The 24,031-nt window shown below is 40.0% G+C and overlaps 1 protein-coding gene across 1 annotated transcript in view; it reads left to right on the top strand.

Moving 5' to 3' along the window:
* Positions 1-4,980: 4,980 nt before the first annotated feature.
* Positions 4,981-24,031, top strand: part of FAM98B (family with sequence similarity 98 member B) — a 42,986-nt gene continuing 23,935 nt past the window's right edge. Inside the window, exons 1-3 of the mRNA XM_079768916.1 lie at positions 4,981-5,072; positions 17,323-17,468; positions 19,194-19,328. Of these exons, the coding sequence (XP_079625042.1) occupies positions 5,002-5,072; positions 17,323-17,468; positions 19,194-19,328 (352 nt within the window). The 5' untranslated portion in view covers positions 4,981-5,001. The remainder of the gene's footprint in view (positions 5,073-17,322; positions 17,469-19,193; positions 19,329-24,031) is intronic.

The raw sequence follows: 24,031 nt of genomic DNA on the forward strand, positions 1-24,031 counted from the left end.
ATACAGTTTTCAAGTGCACAATTCTACAACACATCTTTTGTACATTGTACTGTGTGTTCGCCCCAAGTCAAGTGTCCTTCCATCATCATGTATCCCCCATACCACCCCCACAATCATCACACTGTTGTCTGTGTCCATGAGGTTTTTTTATCCAAATTTTATTTTTAATATTTTAATATGTACTACTTAAAAGGGAGAAGTTAGCTGTTTATGTTATTGTTTAAATTCAAAATATATGTAAATATTTAGTACAGTAGAATTTTCCAAGTCTGACTCCTCATGAGAATCGTCTGAAGAACTTTAAAATATATATTAGTTGACCCGTGAACAATACAGGGGTTAGGGATGCTGACCCCCATGAAGTCCAACAACCTCGTATAACTTTTGAGTTCCCTAAAACTTAACTACTAACAGTCCGCTAACTGGAAGCCTTACTGATAAACAGTTGGTTAACACATATTTTGTATGATATATATATATCATATATATATATATATATATATATATATATATATCATACTATATATATCATATATATATCATAATATATAATACTATATATATGTGTGTGTGTGTATATATATATATATATATATAGTATTATATATTATATACTGTATCCTTATAGTAAACTGGAGAAAAGGAAATGTTGTTAAGGAAAATTATAAGGAATAGAAAATACATAGTTCTGTGTTTATTTAAAATATCTGCATATAGCGGGCCCACGCAGTTCAAACCCATGTTGTTCAATGGCCAATGGTATACAAATTCCTAGGCTCTGTCTCTTTTACTGAATCAGAATCTCTGAGGATAGAACTCAGATGTGTGTGTGTTGGTGGAGAAAGCTCTCCAGGTGGTTCTCAGTGGCAGACGTCCCTGCTTTCTGGGACAGCGCAGATGAAGTAATTCAAATCCCTGTGTTTGCGTTTTTAATCAAATAACACCAAAAAGCAGGGAATCGAATGCAGCTGGGATGATGCCTTGCAGTAATAGTTCCCAAACAATGTTTAAGTTAGACATTTTTGTTTTGAAATGTGCTAGCTTGATCTGTAAACTGTGAGGACAAGGGGAAGATAAACTAGAATTGCTCTAGTTGGTGGTGGTGTGGTAGGTAAAGGTACTCGAGATTAGCTGCCTCCTCCCCTCCACTAAAGGGGGACTAGGAGGAACCCCCAGGGCTCTGAGGGGGCCTTTATAAATCTGTGTTTCATTTTATTCTGCCTTGCCCAATGGAGAGTTCCCAGTTTCTATTAACCTCACCATCCTTCTTGCTGGCAGGAATCAGAAGCCCAGGAGGCTGCCTTTTAGGGGACTCTTAGTACTGTCTTCACCTCTACTTCTTCATTGTTTCTTGGAACATAAAGCCCATGATGCGCTAGACATGGTCCTTGTTGCCAGACATTGGCCCTGGCATGGAATTTTTACTCCTGACCCTTCCTGGTGAACAGAGGTGGACAAGCTAGAAGGAAAGTTGATGGTTCAAACTTAACTGTAGCCCCTAGATTCCTCTCTCTGAGCTTAACCAGCTTCAAATGGTATGAATGTATTTGCTTCAAGCAAATCTCTCAGAAGGCCTACTCCTACCAGCTCTCAGATATTTATAATCCCTTTTCTTCTAGGGATTAGGCTCCATTCCCTGATATTTTTATGCTTTTATTCTGGAGATGTGGGCGGAATAGTTAGATAGATATAACCTCCTGCACCATCCTTTCCTCCCTGGGCCATTATCTCATCCACTTTTAGTTTTTCCATGACTATTATCCACACAGCCATGCTCTGGGGTCTTGTCAGTCTTCTCCATTACTCTATCTTATGACCATCTTTATTGATTACCAAGTCTGCACCCACAGGAGGCTGAGCAAAGAGGACAGGCAGCTCCTCAGCTCTAGTAGTGACCACATGTGTGACGTGGGACAAGTTACTCAGCCTCTCTGGAGTTCAGCTCACCAGTAAAATGGATCTCGGTTATGTATTCTCCAAGGGTTCTTTAGTTTAAAAAAATTTATGGCCTCTTCTATGATTAATTTTTCTTCCATTCCCTTGCATTTCATCAGTGGTGAGATGTCTATTTCCCTCTTTCAGTAAATATACTGGCTCTCCCTGCCCTTTCATTCCTTCTGCCCCAAGGTTCATTCATATCTTTATCACCTTATGTCTAGGTCAGTGGTGGGCAAACTCATTAGTCAACAGAGCGGCAAACGGCGGCTCGCGAGCCGCATGTGGCTTGCGAGCCACAGTTTGCTCACCACTGGTCTAGACAGTAGCATCCAGAAGGTCTCCATTCTCTCTCCCAGTAAAAAGCATTGAATTACGAAGTACATTTTTTCTAAAGACATCTTTTGTCTTGATTTTGCTCTAATCAGAGATCTACAATGGTTTTCCAGTTCCTACCAAATAAGACATTAATCCTCAGGGTCTCAGCAGACTGATCTGAACTTACATTTCCAAACATATTGTTTTCCTCTCTTCAGGAGCTCTTCTCCTGACCCAAACCGTTCTAGTCACCCTTTCCTTAATTGTGTTCTACCCCCTCATCTAAATCCCTTAAAAATGTCTTCTTTCACACTTACGTTTAAATCTTACTCTTCAGTTAAAGCCCAGCTCCCATCCTGTGCTTGATAGGAATTCTCTCCACCTCTGCCAGACTGCAATTGTCTCCCCTCCTTCTGAAGTGCTATGAGGGCTCACTGCCCACATTACATTTTGCCTTGACTATGATTTGCTGTGTAACCATATCTTTGAAATATATTGGATCACTATTTTATTCTCAGGGTATTGTTCAGCACCTTGTACAATATGTGTGCTTATTTATTAGTTACTTGAGCTTATAATCTCCTATAAATATCTAGAGTCTGTAGATTTGAATGGTAATTCTTCAACACCAATTGCATGTACTATGAGATGCACCCTCCCCCATCCACATAAGCATGCATGCATGTTCACACACACAAACACACAATAGAGAGGAGAGAGAGAGAGAGAGAGAGAGAGAGAGAGAGAGAGAGAGAGAGAGAGAAAGAGAGAGAGAGAGACTCTGAGACTGTAAGCTTTTCTTCCAACAAACTGAGCCAAACCAACCAGGGTGCAAATTCTCTCTTGAGCTGGGACATCCATCTTCTGCCCTCAGACATTGGAGCTCCTGGTTCTTGCATTTCAGACTCTGACTAAATTATACCACCAGCTTTCCTGGTTCTTCAGTTTACAGACAGCAGATTGTGGCACTTGCCCTCCATAACTGCATGAGACAATTCCATATAATAAATCTCATATATATCCTATTGTTTCTATTTCTCTGAAGACTCTTGACTAATACAGTTCCTCTGCAGTGTGCTCCCTCACTGAAAATCAATACATCTGATTTTGTCAGACTATGAGTTTGTTCTTGGTGGTCTGTGGCCAATTAAATTTTAAGAGTCATGGGAGGAAGAAGCCTGTATGTTTAATCTTTACCCTAAATTGGTCCTTAGAGGATGTTTTCTGATCATATGTTTTTGTTTTTTAAAATTACTTTACAATTAATTTACTTTACAAAATTTTTAATTTTCCAATTCCAGTTGGCATACAATATATTAGTTTCAGATGTACAACATAGGGATTAGATGTTTATATAACTTAAGAGATCACCTTAATAAGTCCAGTATCCATCTGACACCGTACATAGTTATTACAATACATATTACTGAGAGTTCACAGAATGTCTCACCTTTAAGTATTTCTCCTTTAAGTTCATTTGGTTATATTTTGAGACTGTTTATTAAAGCAAATAAACATTTAGGATTGTTATAGCCTCCTGTGGTCTTGATACTTTTATTGTTATTATGAAATGTCCCTCTTTATGTCTCTCTGATACTTCCTGCATTAACAACTATTTTTTCTGATGTTAATATTTCTACCCACTGTCTTATGGTTTAACTTATTTTCTTCCCCCCCCCTGTTTTTAGATTTAGTCTTATGTGTGTTTTTTCATTATTCTGTTTTCCCCTTCTCTTAGTTGTTAGTTATAAGTTTTACATTTGATTATTCTTTTAGTGAATACTCTAAGATGGTGACATGCAACTTTTATTAATGTCTCATATACAATTCACCTATACTTTATCAGCAATAGGACAGATATTGTGTATAAGATTCTGCAAACATCTGCTAGCTTCATCAATCTTGCACATTTTGTAATGAAACAATATAAGTATAAATTAGCAGCCCCTTATTTCTTAAACTTGGAGATTGCCGTGTATATTGATGTAAAAATTATATGTGTAGATACATGATATTACGTACTAATTTTAGCTCAAGATAATTATTCTATTTCGGTATTTTTGTTATAAAAAGAGAGGGCTGGAGTCTGATAGATTGAGAAAAACTCGGGTAGAATCGCGATGTTTGCTAAGATTGACTTCCACAGATAAGAACTAACGCTTTTTATTACTATTTCTATTATTATTTTATTTATTTTTTTTTTATTGACTGTTTTTTTTTCCAATTTTTTTATTAAGGTATTATATGTGTACATATCTTACCATTGCCCTCCCCACACCCCACTCCCATATATGCCCCCACCCCCCAGAGTTTTGCATCCATTGGTTATGCTTATATGCATGCATACAAGTCCTTCGGTTGATCTCCTATCTCCCCCACCTCTCCCTAACCTTCCCCTTGTAATTTGACAGTCTGTTTGATGCTTTACTGTCTCTGTATCTATCTTTTTGTTCAAGTTTATAATGTTCTTTATTATCCATAAATGAGTGAGATCATGTGGTATTTCTCTTTCATTGACTGACTTATTTCACTTAACATAATGTTCTCCAATTCCTCCCAGGTTGCTGCAACCATTATTTTAAATAAAGCCGTCTGAGTACTGACTGCCTCCAGGCCGGGAACCTTTGGGCTCCCAGTCAGAGGCACTCGCAGGCAATCCTAGTCGAGATCCCGACCGGAACCTTGGCGCGGTAACGCCGGTTTCCGGCGGGCTCCTTAGAGCGGCGAACAGCTTTTTCCCGGAGGACCATGAGAGGGCCGGAGCCGGGTCCCGAACCCACGATGGAAGGGGACGTTCTGGACACACTAGAGGCGTTGGGGTGAGTATTCCTAGGAACGTCTTTTCCCCGAAAACGTAAGCTCTCCCTCGGCCTGGCTGCAGCAGCCCCCACCAGTGGGCCTCTGCTGGGCTCCGGCAGCTCGGTGCAGGCCTCCTTTCCTGCCTCGCCCCCTCCGGCGCCGACGGAGTTAAGCGGGAGGCGGGAAAGAAATCCGTTTGGGGCCTGGGGGTGGAGTATGGCCGGAGAGCCGGGGCGCGTGGCCCCTCTTCCAAACTCCTGGCCTGGAACGCCCCAGCCAGCATTCGCGGCCCGGCCAGCATCAGCCCTCAGCCCTCCCCGGACGCGCGTCCCTAGCCCGCGGGGGATATTTTTGTCTCCGTCGTTGCGGCGCCCGGGGGGGAGGTGCTGGCGTCTCCTGCGGGGTGCGACCGGTGGCTTAATTAGGGCTCACCTGTGGCTTCATTAGGCCTCGGGAGCGCATCCCTCCAGCTTCCTTGACGGTAGAAAATGTTTTAGTTCAGTCCATTCATTCAGCCACCGTTCGTTAACAGCGTATTTACTTCTTGGTAATGTGTTCTTATTTATGTGCCAGGCGGAGGAAGAGCCAGTTTCAGATCACTACTAGTTTACATAGTCGTGCGGGCTCCATAGAGTGTGGTATTTACTGTTCAGAGTGATGCTAGTAAGTGCTGTGGGAACTCCTGGGATGGTACTAATGCTTCCAGGCATGGGCAGCAATATCTATACAACATAGCCTCTCCCTCAGACTTAGCCTGTTTTTTTTTTTCATAGTTGTTATTCTTTTCACAATTTATCTTGACCTGCACATTGTATCTGGAATGCCCCGCCCGCCCTCATCCCAGGCAGCTCCAGGAAAACAGGTGCTTTTCTGGTCTTATTCCCAGTACCATCCTACAGTGGTGTCTGGCACAATAAATCGTGGGTGAATGAGTGGGTGAATGAATGGGTGAATGAATGAAGAAAAGTTCAAAAAAGAGCGTGCACAGAGGTAAGCATAGGACCAGGTAGTTTAGAGTAAAAAAAAAAAAAAAAAGCACGTTAAAGAGAATGGAGCCATCTGCACAATTGTTTGCCTTCCCACATGCTGGAGTTTCTTGAATGATTTGACTGTGCCTTGTGGTGCTATTGTGAAGCTTGAACCCCCACTCCCTTTATCTTTTCCTGAAGCTGCACTTGATCCTTTATCAATTGTTGCTTTTGGACCCTGATTAACACCTACTTTGCAAGTGACCCAAAGTTACAGAGCCCTGCACTTAGTAGATCCTGAGTAAATGTTTGCCAAATGAAAGAAGAGAGCCACTGATTATTTAGGGGCTTTTTTTTTTTTCTTCTGTGAAATCCCTTGGAAATTTTCACTTAGCTTGGTTAAGGAAGTAACCAGAACAAGAAGTTAAAATACTTAATTGAAGTGTTTAGGCCTCAAATGTTTTGAGCTCCTAAGTATTCCAGATAAGAATAGTGGGGATTCTGTAGTTTATGAAAAAGGTAAAGTCAGTCCCCTTTTTGCTTTCTTTATTCCTTGAATTTGTTTATATTATAGGTGCTTGAAAAATGAAGTTTGCTATAACTTGTGACTTTTATTAAGGAAAATTAGTTTCAGAGTATTCAATATGGAAAGTAAAAATTACACACTTTAGAGTTGATTTTTCCTGAAATAACTGAGGACAAGAATTTGAAGTTTCTTACAATGATAATGAAGAGTAGAAAAAAATTACTATCCTGTGTAATAAAAGGCTAATATGCAAATCGACCGAATGGTGGAATGACTGGTCACTATGATGTGCATTGACCACCAGGAGGCAGTTGCTCAACGCTGCCCCCTGGTGGTCAGTGTGCTCCCACAGGGGGAGCGCCGTTCAGCCAGAAGGGGGGCTCACGGCTGGCAAGCGCAGCTGTGGTGGTGGAAGCCTCTCCTGCCTCTGCTGCAGTCAGATATCCCCCGAGGGCTCCTGGACTGCGAGAGGGCTCAGGCTGGGCTGAGGGACCCTCCCCCCCCTCCAGTGCACGAATTCCGTGCACCGGGCCTCTAGATGTTGTATACTTATAATCGGTGTTATAATTGAGTAGGTGTTATACTTGAACAGTTAAAATACTGTCTATGTAGATTGTAAGTAATTTTCTATTGTGATTGAAACATGAGATATCATGGAGGTACTTTAGTTTGTCAGGTAACTAAAGGGAGGAATTAAAAGTGGACATCTATGTGAAAGAACAGTGTAGTGATATGGTCTGATATAAATGGTAGGGTAAAAATAACTTAGTTTTCTCATCTGTGAAAGGAGCAGAGATTTCAGAAGTCTCTTTCAATTCTGAGAGTCTCTGATTTTGTAGAACAGTGAATCTCAACCATCATTGTGCATCATAATCATGTATGGAGCTTGTGAAAAAGTGTTCCGGTCTCGTATATGCTATAAGCTGAGTGAATCATGATCTTTTTTGGGGATGCAGTACAGGCATGCATTTTTAAAAACAAGCTTCACAGCCTAGGTTGCAAACCACCATTATGGAGAGAAGTTTATTTCAAATATTTATTGAGCACAATTCTATACTGTTCTGAGAATTCCGTGGTATGCAAAATAGGTCCCTGTCCTGTGGAGCTATAGTCTAGTGGAGAAACAGACATGATCACACAGATATTTATTAACTCTAATAACAAGTGATTTAAAGGAAAAGAACAGGATGACATAACATGACAGGAGGACCTATAGAGTCTCAGGGAGTTTAGTCATAGATTTCTGAGGAAGTGGTATTTGAATTGAAAAAGAAAGGGTGAATAGGAGTTAACTAGGTGAGGTTGGGTTGGAAGGGAGGACAAAGGTGTCCTTACAGTGAGAACAAGAGGAAAGGAGCTGTATTAGAAGAATTGGAAGGAGGCTAAGAGGCCGGAGAGCAGAGAGCAAAGGCCAGAGTGGTGAAGATTGGATTGGAGAGTTAGGTGAAGACTAGGGCATGCAGCACCTTTTAGGCTATGTTGTGTCTTCCTTATTTGTCATAACGGCAATGGGACATAATTGAAGGGTTTTAATTATTTATTTATTTTTTAATCTTTATTGTTGAGAGTATTACAGATGTCCTCCCCCCCCCATTGCCCCCCTCTTCACATATTCCACTCCACCCCAGGCCTTCATCACCTTATTGTCGGTGTCCATGGGTAATGCATGTATGCATGTAAATTCTTTGGTTAATCTCTTCCCACGCCCCCTCCCTCATTTCCTCTGAGATTCGTCAGTCTATTCCATATTTCTATTTTATTCATCAGTTTATTTTGTTCACTAGATTCCTTGTTCATTTATTTTTTATATTTATTGCCATTTTGCTGTCATATTTTTTATCCTCTTCCTCCACCTCCCCCTTTCTCCTCCCTTTTCCTCCCTCTTTCTTCTTTTCCCTTCTCCTCCTTCCTCCTTTCTTCTTAAAGAATACTCTTCACCATTTCATGTAATACTGGTTTGGTGATATGAACTCCTTTAGCTTTTTCTTGTCTGTGAAGCTCTTTATCTGATCTTCAATACTAAATGATAGTGTTGCTGGGTAGAGTAATAATCTTGGTTGTAGGTCCTTGCTATTCATCACTTTGAATATTTCTTGCTAACCCCTTCTTGCCTGCAAAGTTTCGATTGAGAAATCAGCTCAGTCATATGGGCACTCCCTTATAGGTAATAACTGCTTTTCTCTTGCTTTTAAGATTCTTTCTTTACCTTTAACCTTTGGCATTTTAATTATGATGTATCTTGGTGTAAGCCTCTTTGGGTTCATCTTTATTGGGACTCTGCGCTTTTGAACTTATATGTCTATTTCTTTCACCAGGTAAGGGAAATTTTCTGTCATTATTTTTTCAAGTAGGTTTTTAATTTCTTGCTCCCTTTCTTCTTCCAGAAGAGCTCCTGTGCAGGAGCCCTCCCCCTTCCCGTCCCCCTCACAGTCTCAGTGTGGCTTCTTCTTTAATTCTCTAGTTGTAGAACTTCTGTTCAGCCAGATTTCAGGCGGTTCTGAATGATGGTTGTTATGTAGCTTAGTTGTAATTTTGATGTGGTTGTGGAAGGAGGTGAGTACTGTGCTTACCTATGCCACCATCTTTATGATTGAAGGACTTTAAAAAAGGAAGTGATTAGATGTCTAGTTTAAAAAGTTACCTCTGTCAGGAAGGTGGAGAGTGGATTGGAGAATTTAGTCAGTCTAGGCAAGAAGCGATGGTTGCTTAGTGGCAGTGAATATGGAAAGAAGTGCATTTATAGGGCTTAGTGATTGATTGGATATTAGAGCTGAAGGAGATGATGGTATCAAGGATTCATTTCTGCAATAGGTATTTATTTAGCACCACAATAAATATATTGGAATCTAAATTGAATAGGGAAGAAAGTGAAGACAGCAGGGAGCTAGTAAATGCAGAGAATGTGGAGGAACCAATGGAATGGAGGTTAGTAAAAGAGTAGTTGTAGGTGACTGGTCAAAAGAGCAAGCTGAAAAGGTAGATAGTAGGTTGTGGTCAGGAAGTGACATATTTGAATTAATGATTTCCAAGGTGGAGTAGTTCCAGGTGATAGTAAGGTTAGGACAGGCGTCCTCAAACTACGGCCCGCGGGCCACATGCGGGTGTTTTTGCTGTTTTGTTTTTTTACTTCAAAATAAGATATGTGCAGTGTGCATAGGAATTTGTTCATAGTTTTTTTAAAACTATAATCTGGCCCTCCAACGGACTGAGGGACAGTGAACTGGCCCCCTGTTTAAAAAGTTTGAGGACCCCTGGTCTAGGATGTAGTGACAAAGGATGGAAAAGAGGAAGTTAGGGAATTGAGAGCTCAGGGTACTGGATAGGGTATACGTGTGGGCTTCGAAGAAACTTAATATAATGAAGAAAAAAAAGTAATGGAAAGGAAAAGTGAGCACAGGGAATGTTGGGGAGTACCCAAGAGATTGGTAGATGAAAATTACAAGAGAAAGAGGGTGGCAAATCTGACTGGCTTGAGCCTGGAGAGAGCAGGAGATATTTTTAAGAATATGAGGGAGCAATGATACGGATGTTATATTGGGAAGCAAGGAGGACAAACCCTGCCATCTGAGAGAGTAAACTGGCCAAAGCTAGAGGTGGTTGGGATAATCTTTCTGAGAAGAGATTGACAGTATAGGACAGTTGCTGTTTATGGATGGAACATTGTGGAAGAACTTGGGAAGCAGGGAGAAGTGGAGAACTGGATCAGAGGCAAGCCAATAGGTTGGGCAGATGACAGGGGAAAGGATCTCATGTTTTATACTAGCATACTGCCTAATAAAAATAGAAAACAAAGTAAATTAGGATCTGGCTGTGTCTTTGTGTAGGTTTGCCAATGGCCCTAACAGACCGAAGATTGGATCACCCAGTTTGAAGTGTCAGACCAGCAGCTATGGTTCCACTGTATGGGGGACTCCTGAGGGTGTCTGAGCCTAGGGGAGGTATCTCCAATGTTTGGAATAAGAGTAGCACTTTCCTAATTAAATAAGAATATATAGAACAAACTAAGAGCATCATAATAATACCTTTTAGGACATTATGGCAATTAAATGAGGCAATATACATAAAGCACATAACACTGGCCTACCATAAGAGCAGTTTATAAATTTTAGTTGTATTGTGATTGTTATTAGATGTTAGGTTTGTTAAATGCATTTTTTTTTCTTTTTCTTTATATCGATCTGATGAACCCTGAGGCATTAAAGATTGTGGGGTTTTCTCACAATCTTTAATTCTTAAATTCTTTATTTCTGGTGATTTAATCAGTTTTGTTGAATTATGGTTGGCATTTGAGTGAAAATATCACCAACTATATGAATTAGATACATTTATTTAAGAGTTTATGATTATTGCAGAAATGCAAGCAAGTAGGGGGAGATAAAGATGTTTATGAATTAAATCTCAATGAGAGGCACTGTAAGACATGGAAGAAAGGTAATTGCATAGAGGAACCAGTCTTGGCTAAAGGAGCAAAGACAGTGGTCTAGTCCCAGCTCTGCCTTTACCTGACTGCATAACTTAGCCAGGTTATTGGCTTAGTTTCCTTATTAGTGTAGGCAGAAGTTTATAGTTCACATGGAACATTTGGGGTCATATTTGGGTTTAAATTATATTATGTCATCATATAGTTATTTTCTGACCCAGAATTAGGATAATACTAACTTCAAATTATTGCTGTAAACATTAAACGAATTATAAATAAATATATTTATAAATATGAGTATCATACCTAATAAAATGGTAATATGCAAATTACCATCACTCCGCTATGCCCACGATTGGGCCGGCTGGAGGCGCGGGGGGCGGGACTCAGGGTGGCCGATTGGCTGGTAGTAGGAGCGGGGGGCGGGGACTCGCAAGTCCCCAACCCCCGCTCCTCCTGCAGGCTTAAACGGCCGGCGCTGCTTTGGCCGGCGCTGTGGAAGACGCTGGTGGCGGAACTCGGGGTGGCTGATTGTGTGGCTGCTGGCACCAGTTTTCCGCCAGCAGCAGTTTTCCTCTGGCCACCTGCCCGATCGGAGCGCCTCCCGATCGGAGTTCCTCTCGGGGTGGTCGATCGTGCTGGCGGGAGGTGCTCTGATCGGCGGGTGGCCAGAGGAAAACTGCTGCTGGCGGAAAACTGGTGCCAGCAGCCAGGTGAAGGAAAAGTCTATTGCACAAAACTTCGTGCAACGGGCTCCTAGTATATTTATAAATATGAATATATATATATGTGACTAGCACTGAGCCTGGCCTAGTATTTATAAAGCAGGTATCCTAACCTCATTAACCCTTAATTTCTTACCTGTAAAATGGAGGTTTGAAAATATACTTCATGAGATACGACCAGAGAATTCAGAGAAAAAGAAATGCAAATGGCCTATAAACATGTGAAAAGATGTACAGCCTTGCTCATAAGAGAAATGTAAATTAAAACTATACTGAGATACCAGATAGTCAAAAATCCAAATGTTTGACAACTGTGGTGAATTATGAGGAATGGGTACTTACACAACCCCTGTAGAAGAAAATATAATAGTATCCTGCAAAATTACATATCCATTTACTCTTTGACCTAACAGTCCCAACTCCAGGAATCTTTCCCAGATATATACTGACAAAAATCTGCCAGATTTTATAATAGGAAAAGGATGTACTAACCCAAATGTCCTTCAGTAAGGGCATAGTGAATAAACTAGGGTGCATCCAGACAGAGAGGTACTATATGACAATAAAAATGATTGAGTAGTATTTCTATTGATCTCTAGTATCTATACTAATAAAAGGGTAATATGCTAATTAGACTGCGAGACCTTCCAGGAGACCTTCCGGACGTTTTTCTGGACGAAGCCATGGTGGTAGGGCCGAGGTAGAGGCAGTTAGAGGCCAAGAGGAAAGGGCAGTTGTGGGTGCTCAGGCTGGTGGGGGGCGGGGCCATTGGGGGTAAGCAGACCAGCAGGGGGGCCAGTTGGGGGCGAGCAGGCCTTCAGTGGGGGTCATTTGGAGGTGATCAGGACAGTGGGGGGGGCAGTTTGGAGTGAGCAGGGCAGCAGGGGGGCAGTTGGGGGCGAGCAGGCCAGTGGGGAGGGAAAGTGGGGGCGAGCAGGCCAGCAGTGGGGGCAGTTGGGGGTGAGCAGGCCGGCAGGGGAGGCAGTTGGGGGCGAGCACACTGGCACGGGGGGGAAGTTGGGGGTGATCAGACTGGCAGGGGGGTCATTTGGGGGCAAGCAGGCTGGTGGCAGGGTGTAGTTGGGGGCAAGCAGGCTGGCAGGCAGAGTGGTTAGGGGCAATCAGGCAGGCAGGCAGGCAGGCAGGCAGGTGAGCGGTTAGGAGCCAGCAGTCCCAGATTGCAAGAGGGATGTCCGACTGCCAGCTTAGGCCCGATCCCTGTAAACCGGCAGTAGGACATCCTTCGAGGAGTCCCAGATTGGAGAGGGTGCAGGCCAGGCTAAGGAATAATCCCCCCCCCCCACCCCCCGTGCATGAATTTCGTGCACTGGGCCACTAGTATGTAAATATGTGTATGTGAATATATATGTGCTTAAAGCATGGAATAGGACAATATGTAGTAGGCTACCTTTTATCTAAAAAAAGGAAAAGTATATTTATGTTTGTTTTTAAAAACGTTGTGGAATGACATCTCAAAACTAATAAATATGGTTACCTTTGGGGGAGGGAGGGAACTAGAGTAGAGGGAACACAATTGAGATTATTAAGTAGATTTGTCTGAATGTATCTTGTTTTGTAAATTAGACTTTGAAACCATATAAATGTCTTACATAATTATAAAGCAAAATTAAAAATGAAATCAGGACAAAACGAGAGACAAATTTCTAAATTTTAAAGCAAAACAAAGGTCTGTCAATATGTTGAGTAGGTGGTTTAATCACAGAAAGGAATTTTAAAAAATATATCCTTACTGGAATATATTCTAAAACATAAAAACATAAATTGTTTTCAGTGATTTTGTTGTTAGTAAAAATGCTGATTTTCCTACTCTGAAACTTATGTAACTTATGTTTTTTACTAGGATTATATAAATGTCATTAGAAACCGTATTTTTTATTGAAAATAGATAAAAATAGTAAAAACCACAATTTTAGAGAAAATAGATAAAAATACAAATTAGATAAAAAACCCACAATTCTAAGTTTGAATTGGAAATAGCAATGTGAAATCCTGATATAAATTTTTTGAAAAAGCTTCAGATACAGTGACTAACCTTTAGTACCAGGTTGTGTACTCTAAATACCATTAAAAAGAATCAGGGCTTCTTGGAGAAATGGACAATTACAAGTTCAGGACAAGAACATCATGTCAAAGAAATCAAGGAAAGTATTCAAAGAATACTGGGGATAAATCAAACAAGAATGGCCTCTCACGATCTAAAACCAACCTTTAAGGAGAAACCAAGATGGCGGCATAAGGTAAACACCTAACTGTTGCCTACCACAACAATTTTGAAACTACAACTGGAAAACAGAGCGCACACCGTCCAGAACCACCGGAAAGCGGGCAGAGTGGAAAACCTACAACTAGAGAAAAAAAGAGAGGAGGACGCTGAGCCTCAGGAGCTGTGGAGGTGCGGAGATCCGTGAGCGCAGAAAGGGCGGGCGGCTGAATACGCGGCAGGCTTGCTCGCAGCGCGCGGAGAGGGAGGGCAGCAGATGCTGCGTGGCTAGCTTTCTCGTTTGGGAGAAAAACAAAACCTCCTGACTGCACTGAAATCCAGCTGCGGTCGGGGAGAAACTGGTCTGTTTGGCAGCGGGCGAGGCTCCAAAGCTGCCTTCTCTCAGAGGCGTGCAGCCATTGATTAGGATTGATTAGGGCACGGAGAAACCAGCCCTCTTAGGGCGGCGCGGACGGAAACCAAGTTTGTATGCGCCATTTTGAGACTCCGCCCCATCCAAGCTGAGCACAGCCCTCCTAGTGACTGGATTTCTCTTTTGGGAGAAAAACAAAACCTCCAGTCTGCACTGAAATCCAGCCCCAGCTGGGGAGAAACTGGTCTGTTAGGCAGTGGGAGAGGCTCGAAAGCTGCCTTCTCTCAGAGGCGCACAGCCATTAATTCGGGCACGGAGAAACCGCCCCTCTTAGGGCGGAGCAGACGGGAAACCAAAGCTTGTCTGCGTCACACTGAGACTCCGCCCCATCCAAGCTGAGCACAAAAGCTCTCCCAGTGGAGATACTGCTGATCCTCACAGCCAACTGGCTTGGAGATCAACTCCCGCCAGTGATACCAACAATCCCAACCACTCTGAACTCCAGTTTCTGGGGACACGCGGGGGACCCAGATGCCTACGGGACTCTTGGCTGGTCGGAGAATGAGAGTGACTTTTCTGTCAGTGTGGACGACACCAGATTTCAACCACTCTCATAAGGGACACATTCAAGAGGCAGACTCAGTGAGCACCAAAGCCCTACTGTGTCTCCAGCACAGCAATTCTTCCGTTATAGACACAGCAGGCCCTCACAACCAATTAGACCGGAGGTCAATTCCTCCCAGTGTACCAACAGCAATCAGGGCTTTTAACTACACCAAGACTTTCCACTCAGCCCACAAAGGGGAGTACAAGAGCGACCACCTAGGGTGATTGGGGAAGCTGAGCTACCGGCCCCTATAGGTCACCGACCACACAAAGCCACTCCATCAACACAGGGAGGCAGCCAAAATGTGGAGACATCGAAGTATGTCACAAGTAGGAGAGATAGATGAAAGCAAACTAATGGACGACACAGTGTTCAGAACCATATTTATAAGGTTACTCAAGAATCTTCTAAAAACCGCTGAGAAACTTGAAGAGACCTTCAAGGACCTTAATGAGAATACCAAAAAAAATGGAAAAGGACCAGTCAGAAATTATGCATACACTGTCTGAAATAAAGAATATACAGAGTAGACCACCGCACCCGAAGAGTCAAACCAAAGATCTGGAATATGAGGAAGAAAAAAACACCCAACCAGAGAGGCGGAAAGAAAGAAGAATCCAAAAGTGTGAGGATAGCATAAGGAGCCTCCGGGATGGCTTTAAGCATACCAATATCCGAATTTTTGGGGTGCCAGAAGAGAGAGAGCAAGATACTGAAAACCTATTTGAAGAAATAATGACAGAAAACTTCCCCCACCTGGTGAAAGAAATAGACTTCCAAGTTCAGGAAGCGCACAAAACCCCAAACAAGAGGAATCCAAAGAGGACCACACCAAGACACATCATAATTAAAATGCCAAGGGCAAAAGACAAAGAGAGAATCTTACAAGCAGCAAGAGAAAAACAGTTAGTTACCTACAAGGGAGCACCCATACGACTGTCAGCTGATTTCTCAACAGAAACTATGCAGGCCAGACGGGAATGGCAAGAATTATTCAAAGTGATGAATAGCAAGAACCTACAACCAAGACTACTCTACCCAGCAAAGTTATCATTCAGAATTGAAGGGCAGATAAAGAGCTTCACAGATAAAAAAAAAAAAAAGCTAAAGGAGTTCATCACCACCAAACCAGTATTATATGAAATGCTGAAAGGTATTCTTTAAAAAGAGGAAAAAGAAGAAAAAAGTAAAGATAAAAATTATGAACAACAAATATCTATCAACAAGTGATTCTTAAAATCAAGTGAATTCAAAATCTGAGGAACAGAATAAACTGGTGAACATAATAGAATCAGAGGCATAGAATGGGAGTGGATTGATAATTCTCAGGGGGAAAGGGGTGTCTGTGTGGGGGGTATGGGAAGAGACTGGACAAAAATCATACACCTATGGATAAGGACAACGGGGGGGGGGGGGCGGGGAACCGGGTGATGGGGAGATATGGGGGAAAAAAAGGAGAAACAATTGTAATAATCTGAACAATAAAGATTTATTAAAAAAAAAAAAGAATGGCCTCTCACTAACCAAAGATAGGACTGTTTGAAAAGAAAAATAACTACAGTGGATTAAAACTCATCAAATATGTTAAAATCTAAGTTTATAATGTGAAATAAAAGCTCAATTGCAGAAAGAGGACTAAAGTAGAAAACTGATATCTAATTCAATTAAGGTAATTTATAAGATGGTTAAAAAATTTAAGGTACTATTCAAGTACACTTTGTAGCAGTGTTTGAAAGTATCTGTATACATAAAAGCCCAGTGACCGAATGGCAGAATGACCAGAACAACCGGTCGACCAGTTGCTATGACGTCCACTGACCACTAGGGGTTATACACTCACCGCTCAGCTGACCAGGATGAGCAGTGCTCCCACAGGGGGCCGATCCCCACAGGCCATGCCCCCCAGTGCATGAATCTGTGCACTGGACCTCTAGTAAAATTACAAAATAAATGGTTTAGATTAAAATGATCTCATAGGTCTTTTTCAACTTTAATTTTTTAAATTTAAAATTTGCATCTGTTTTGTTACTACTTCCTTTTTTCTTATTCTTGTAACCAGTATAATTATTAGACTTAGCTCTATTTGACTTTATTATATGTAATATTTCTCTTAAAATTGGTTGATAATTTTACTAAAAGATGTTAAAATATAGGGAAAAAGCCAAATGTTAATTATATAGAGCACAAATCAGTAAACCATTTCTATAACAGAGCAGATAGTAGAAATTTTAGGCTTTGCTGGCCATGCTATTTCTGTCACAATGACTCGACTCTGTCATTGCAGTGTGAAAGCAGCCAGAGACAGTCTGTAAATGGATACATTTATCAGATGTACTCTGATAAAACTTTATTTACAAAAACAGGCAGTAGGTTGTGATAAAGAATATGAGGTTTTTGTTAATTTTTAACCTTTTATGTCTTTCTTTCTAGGTATAAGGGACCACTGTTAGAAGAGCAAGCCCTTACCAAGGCAGCTGAGGGTGGACTATCTTCACCTGAGTTTTCAGAGCTCTGTGTTTGGTTAGGCTCTCAAATAAAATCATTATGCAGCTTGGAAGAAAGTATCACTTCAGCTGGTATTGCCATTGTGTTTATTTACTTTTTTGTTTAATAGTAAAATGAAATGATAGCTTATGATTTTCAGTTTTATCTAAAATGTACTAGAAAAAGAAAAATCTATACAAAGAAAAATCATTGATATTAAGAACTTTAATATATTGTATTAAATATCTTTGGATTAAATGTTCTATTAATCCAAAATTCATTCTTAAAATTTGTATAAGATTATAAACAAATTTTGTTTATCTACTGTCTTAACCTTAGTATTTTTAAGAAAAAGTAGACTCTGAATTTGGTTATTTAAGAAGTTTAATTTTTGAATGCTGCTTATTTTGAATTAAGGTGGGGTTTTGTTGTTGTTTTTTTGTGTTTTTTTTAAGTACATGTAATCCCTAATTTAAGTTGTATTACAGAGCCTATAACTCAGGACCTGGATTCACATAGGAATGCTCTTATAAAATACTAGAGGCCCGGTACATGAAATTTGTGCACGGGGCAGGGGGGTGTCACCTCAGCCCAGCCTGCACCCTCTCCAATCCGGGACCCCTCGTGGGATGTCTGACTGCCGGTTTAGGCCCGATCCCAGGGATCGGGCCTAAACCGGCAGTTGGACATGCCTCTCACAATCCTGGACCACTGGCTCCTAATTGCTCACCTGCCTGCCTGCCTTCCTGGTCACCCCTAATTGCCCCTTGCTGCCGACCAGGTCGCCCCCAACTGCCCCACCCACTGGCCTAGTTGCCCCTCACTGCCCCCCCTGCCAGCCTAATCACCCCCAACTGCCCCCCCCTGCTGGCCTGGTCACCCCCAAATGTCCCCCCTGCTGGCCTGATCACCCCCAACTGCTCCCCCCACCAGCCTGATTGCCCCTCACGGCCCACCCCACTGGCCTGGTCGCCCCTTGCAGACTGCTGTTCAGTCATTTGATTGTCCCTCACTAACCCCCTGCCTGCCTGGTCGTAGGCAGCCATCTTGTGAGGGCGTGAGGGTTAATTTGCATATTACCTCTTTATTATATAGGATTCCTGTACTTGTTCATAAAGTTTAATGCATTGCTGTCTTGGTAACTGGAGTCATTGTGGGTCTTTGGTAGAATTTCAGATGGTGTAATAAAATGAAAAAATAAATTATTGGGCATTTGCTAGGGGACAAAGTAGAGTTCCCTTTTGAAGCTGTCTTTTTTATATTGCTTTTTTTTTTCTTCTTGCCAAATCTAATAGAATTCCCTTGAAACTAAGTAAGATAAGCTAAATTCAAAACACATGACATAGGCTCCCATATAATTAGGTTATGAAAGAAAGATAAGCAGTGAGGCTTAATTAGATGACTGCATTTATAATCTGAATCCATAGAAATATCATTTGCTCTGAAGCCAGTTAATAATTATAGCCATAATAATGCTTTTAATATTTTCATTACTCATACAAAAATATTCCCATTTTATCTGCTTTATGGAACATATATTGGAAAATACTAATCAAATTTAAATATAAAAATATAATCTCACAATAACATTTATATTTTTAAATTGATACTTATGTTTCTGAATTTAAGTGTAACTTTCTAAATGTAGAAATTATTTGGTTACCTTTACCTAAGCTTTGGGGTCACACATGTAAGGATTTAATGTCAAAAGGAAAATTGAGAATTGAATGTGAAATTGAAATGAACTTGTAGATTATATAGTATTAGATTATATGGTAAATATTCAGTAAATGTTTTGTGATTTTTCTTTTTTGAAGGGAGAGATGATCTAGAAAGCTTCCAGCTTGAGATAAGTGGTTTTTTAAAAGAAATGGCATGTCCATATTCTGTACTCATATCAGGAGATATTAAAGAGCGTCTAAAAAAGAAGGATGACTGCTTGAAACTTCTATGTAAGTTCTTTCTTTGAACATTTAAATGCATGTATTTGATCTTTGTTTTAAATTTTTAAGTAAAAAATTATTTTTAAGTCAAAAATTTTATTAATGAAGCATTAGATATCTTATATATTTAAATTTAAAAGGTTTTAATATTTGACTTAAAATATGAAGCTGACTCGGATATTTATATAAAGGTAGTATAAATTCTACTAATGAATTCTACTAGTTTAAGATTTCTAACACTTATGATTTATTTGACCTGTTTGTGATTTATGGAGTATTTTAATAATTTTTTTCCTTCACTTAATGAATCTCTTAGCATTTGTGGCTAGGTGGCTAAAGTTGGTGATCTCTAAAGTTCTATTTAATCATAAAATTATTTGAAACTAGCCTACTAAGCAGATTATTAGATCTTGCTTTAGTGATAGTCTTTGAGTGATAGTGGTAGGTTCAGAAATATGTATTGATCACTTACTATTGTACCAGAAACTACTCTAGGCATTAGGGATATATCAATTAAAAAAAAAAATTGCACCCTTGGACCACAAGAGTTCTAGTGAGTGTGGCCTATTTTTCATTTTTAAAGGTTTTTATTTATTGATTTAGAGAAAGAGAATAAGGGGCGGGGGGCGGGGGAGAGAGAGACATCGATTTGTTGTTCTACTAATTTACACATTCTTTGGTTAATTCTTGTATGTGTCTTGACTGGGGATTGAACCCACAACCTTGGAGTAGCACGATGCTCTAATCAATTGAGCTACCTGGCCTGGGCAAGTGTGACCTATTTTCATCGGGTTAATTTGCAGTAAAATTACCCTATATCCAAACAACTACCATTAATAAAAATCCATTTATTTGCACTGGGTCCCTTCAAAACTTTTTTAGTTCAGTTAAATTTTATGCTCTTTTGAAAGTTCTGCAAAAAATGACCATTTGAAATAATTTTTCTAACATCTGTTATTGAAGATTTCTATTGTTTTAGGTTGTACCATTTATAAAAAGATCCCTGTGATATATTCCTTGTAGGCTCTAGTGTTAGTAATGTTTGTTGCACTAGAGCAGGAATTGTGTGTGTGTTTAACTAGTGATGATGCTGGAAGTGTTGACATTTGAATTACATTGTGTGTTGGGTGGAATAAATATTATGTCTTCCCCCTCATTTCTTATACTATTTTCCCATCTTCCTTTTATTCAGTGTGAGTCACTGACGTAATGAACCATTGTTATTAATGGGAGGTCATAGTATCCCTTAGGTATATTGGAATAGAAAGGAAGCTAAGAAGCATGGCCTAGAAGAGGAACTTGAATGTTCTTTATGCCAGTCAGTGAGAACTATGGAATTCATCATGTTTCCCTTTTTGACTTAACTGTGAAGGAGCTCAGCAGTAATGGTAAGATAGGCTTCTGGTGCAAGTAAAATCAAAGAGGAGATATAGGAGAAGTTGGTATAGCTTTTCTGATTATGAAAATACATGCTTGGGGGTGGAGTAAGTTGGAAAGTTAGTGTTAAATGGGTACAGAATTTTAGCTGGGGAAGATGAAAAAGTTCTGGAGATGGATGTGGTGATGGTTGCACAACAATGTGAATGTACTTGATGCCATTGTACACTTAAAAAATAGAATGGTAAATTTTATGTTATGATGTTATAAAGAAATCGCATGCTTATCATAGAAATCTTACAGAGTAGATAAAATTGTAAAGAACAAAATCATTTATAATCTCACTTCTCAGAGAGAATTGTGCATTACTTTTTGGCGTATTTTCTTTTCCTTCTCTCTTTCCTTTGTCCACCGCATTTAAATAAGATTGAGATCTTGTTACAGATATAGTTCCTTCTCCTCTTCCTCTTCAATTAATATATTGTGAGCATGTCCCCATCACGTAATATTTTAAAAATATTTAAATTGGTTACATAACATTCTATGCTATGGACATACATTTATTTAATAGGTTTCGAATTTGGGTGATTTAAAAAAATATACATTTTTTATTGATTTTTTACAGACAGGAAGGGAGAGGGATAGAGAGTTAGAAACATCGATGAGAGAGAAACATCGATCAGCTGCCTCCTGCACACTCCCTACTGGGTATGTGCCAGCAACCAAGGTACATGCCCTTGACCGGAACCGAACCTGGGACCCTTGAGTCCGCAGGCTGACGCTCTATGCACTGAGTCAAACTGGTTAGGGCAAATTTGGGTGTTTTATTTTTTTCTACTTTACATTAATTTCTTTATAATTTTGGATTACTTTTACTTAGATTATGAACTTTTTTTTGTTAATCCTCACCTGAGGATATTTTTCCACTGATTTTTTAGACAGAGTGGAAGGAATGAGACAATGAGAGAGAATCATTGATGTAAGAGAGACACATTGATTAGTTGCCTTTCACACGTACCCCGGCCCCGGACTGGGGATTGAGCCTGCAATCACGGTACGTGCCCTTGACTGGAATCGAACCCTCAACCCTTCAGTCTGAGGGCTGATGCTCTATCCACTGAGCCAAACGGGCTAGGGCTAGATTATGAACATTTAAAAAAAAGATCTCTGGTCTAAGTATATATTGCTATATTTTGCTCCAGAAAGGTTATACCAGTTCACAATTTTACCAGCATCTATTCCATTTTTATCTTTGGTTTGACTGTGTTGAAAACATATATAAGAACCTCTTCATCTTCTTGGAAGTGTGTGCAACATGTATAAAATAAAAAGGGCCCAATTCCTTACTATGTGGAGGACTTTTGTAAATCAAGAAGAAAAAAATCTGGAAAAATATATAATGCACATAAGACAAAGGCATTCTACAGAAAAAAATTTCTTAAATCACTGTTAAACATGAAAAGATGCATAATATCCCTCAAAGTTAGAGTTATAAAAAAATAAAATGATAGGGTATCATTTTTTTTTCACTTATCAGCCTAGCCAATACCCTCCCCCCCCCAAATTTTTTTTTTAAGTCATAATAAAGTTTGGGAGAATAAGCGTTCTCATATACGATAGGCATTAGAGTGTCGTGGGAGAATAACTGGCACAACCTCTGGAAGGGTTTATTAATACCATTGAAATTCACCTGCCGTTTGGCTTGGCAATTTTATGATTAGGTATACGTATTTATTTCCCCAAGTGTACAAAGATATATGAAAAGGATGTTCACTATGGCATTGTTCGTAGTAGTTAAGAAGTGATGGTACATCTTTGCAGTGATACACATCTTTGCAATGATACCATTTTGTAGCTATAAGAATGAGAACAGATCAAATGTGCTGATGTGGAATGGTCTCTAAGTTATATTGGCAAATAAAAATTGAATATACAGAACATTTGTAGTATGTCTTGTAGAAAAGAAATTAAAGTGCATAGGTGGTAGATACATATACTAAATATACATATACATATATGCCTAAAAAGATAGCCAAGAAACTAATGGTGATTGCTTCAGGGAAAGGGGAATCTGAGGATCTGTGGTGGGAAGAAGACTTTTACTGTATTGTTTACCATCTGGAGAAGCAAGAAGAGAAGAGAATCCAAAAAGTTGAAGATAGTGTAAGGAGCCTCTAGGACAACTTCAAGCGTACCAACATCAGAATTATGGGGATGCCAGAAGAAGAGAGAGAGCAAGATACTGAAAACCTATTTGAAGAAATAATGACTGAAAACTTCACCCACCTGGTGAAAGAAATAGACTTACAAGTCCAGGAAGCGCACAGAACCCCAAACAAAAGGAATCCAAAGAGGACCACACCAAGACACATCATAATTAAAATGCCAAGGGCAAAAGACAATGAGAGAATCTTACAAGCAGCAAGAGAAAAACAGTTAGTTACCTACAAGGGAGCACCCATACGATTATCAGTTGATTTCTCAACAGAAACTATGCAGGCCAGACGGGAGTGGCAAGAAATATTCAAAGTGATGAACAGCAAGAAATATTCAAAGTGATGAACATAGAGTAACCAAGATTACTCTACCCAGCAAAGTTATCATTCAGAATTGAAGGGCGGATAAAGAGCTTCACAGATAAGAAAAAGCTAAAGGAGTTCATCACCACCAAACCAGTATTATATGAAAGACTGAAAGGTATTCTTTAAGAAGAGGAAGAAGAAGAAAGAAGTAAAGATAAAAATAATGAACAACAAATACATATCTATCAACAAGTGAATCTAAAAATCAAGTGAATTAAAAATCTGAGGAATAGAATAAACGTGAATATAATAGAATCGGGCATAGAATGGGAGTGGATTGATAATTCTCAGGGGGAAAGGGGTGTCTGTGTGGGGGTACGGGAAGAGACTGGACAAAAATCGTACACCTATGGATGAAGACTGGAGGGGAGGTAAGGGCAGAGGGAGGAGTGGGAACCAGGTGGAGGAGAGCTATGGGGGAAAAAAAGGAGAAACAATTGTAATAATCTGAACAATAAAGATTTATTCAATAAAAATAAAATAAAATATTAGAATAAAAATGTATTTAAAAATTACAGTATAGTGCTGTTAACTGTAGCCACAATTCTATGAAGTAGTGGATCTCTAGGACTTATGTTATATAATCTGATCACTATGTATCCAACTTGGCTCATGGGGACTTATGCCAAGGTCCCCCTGATTTTAAAAGTTCATTAAAACAGATCACTAGTTCTTAAAAAATTTATATTTGACTAATAAGTCTGTGTTTCACCCTGTCCCTGGCAACCATTATTCTACTTTCTGTATTATGAG

This window comes from Cnephaeus nilssonii (assembly GCF_951640355.1).
Source record: "Cnephaeus nilssonii genome assembly, chromosome: 4".
Taxonomy (NCBI): domain Eukaryota; kingdom Metazoa; phylum Chordata; class Mammalia; order Chiroptera; family Vespertilionidae; genus Cnephaeus; species Cnephaeus nilssonii.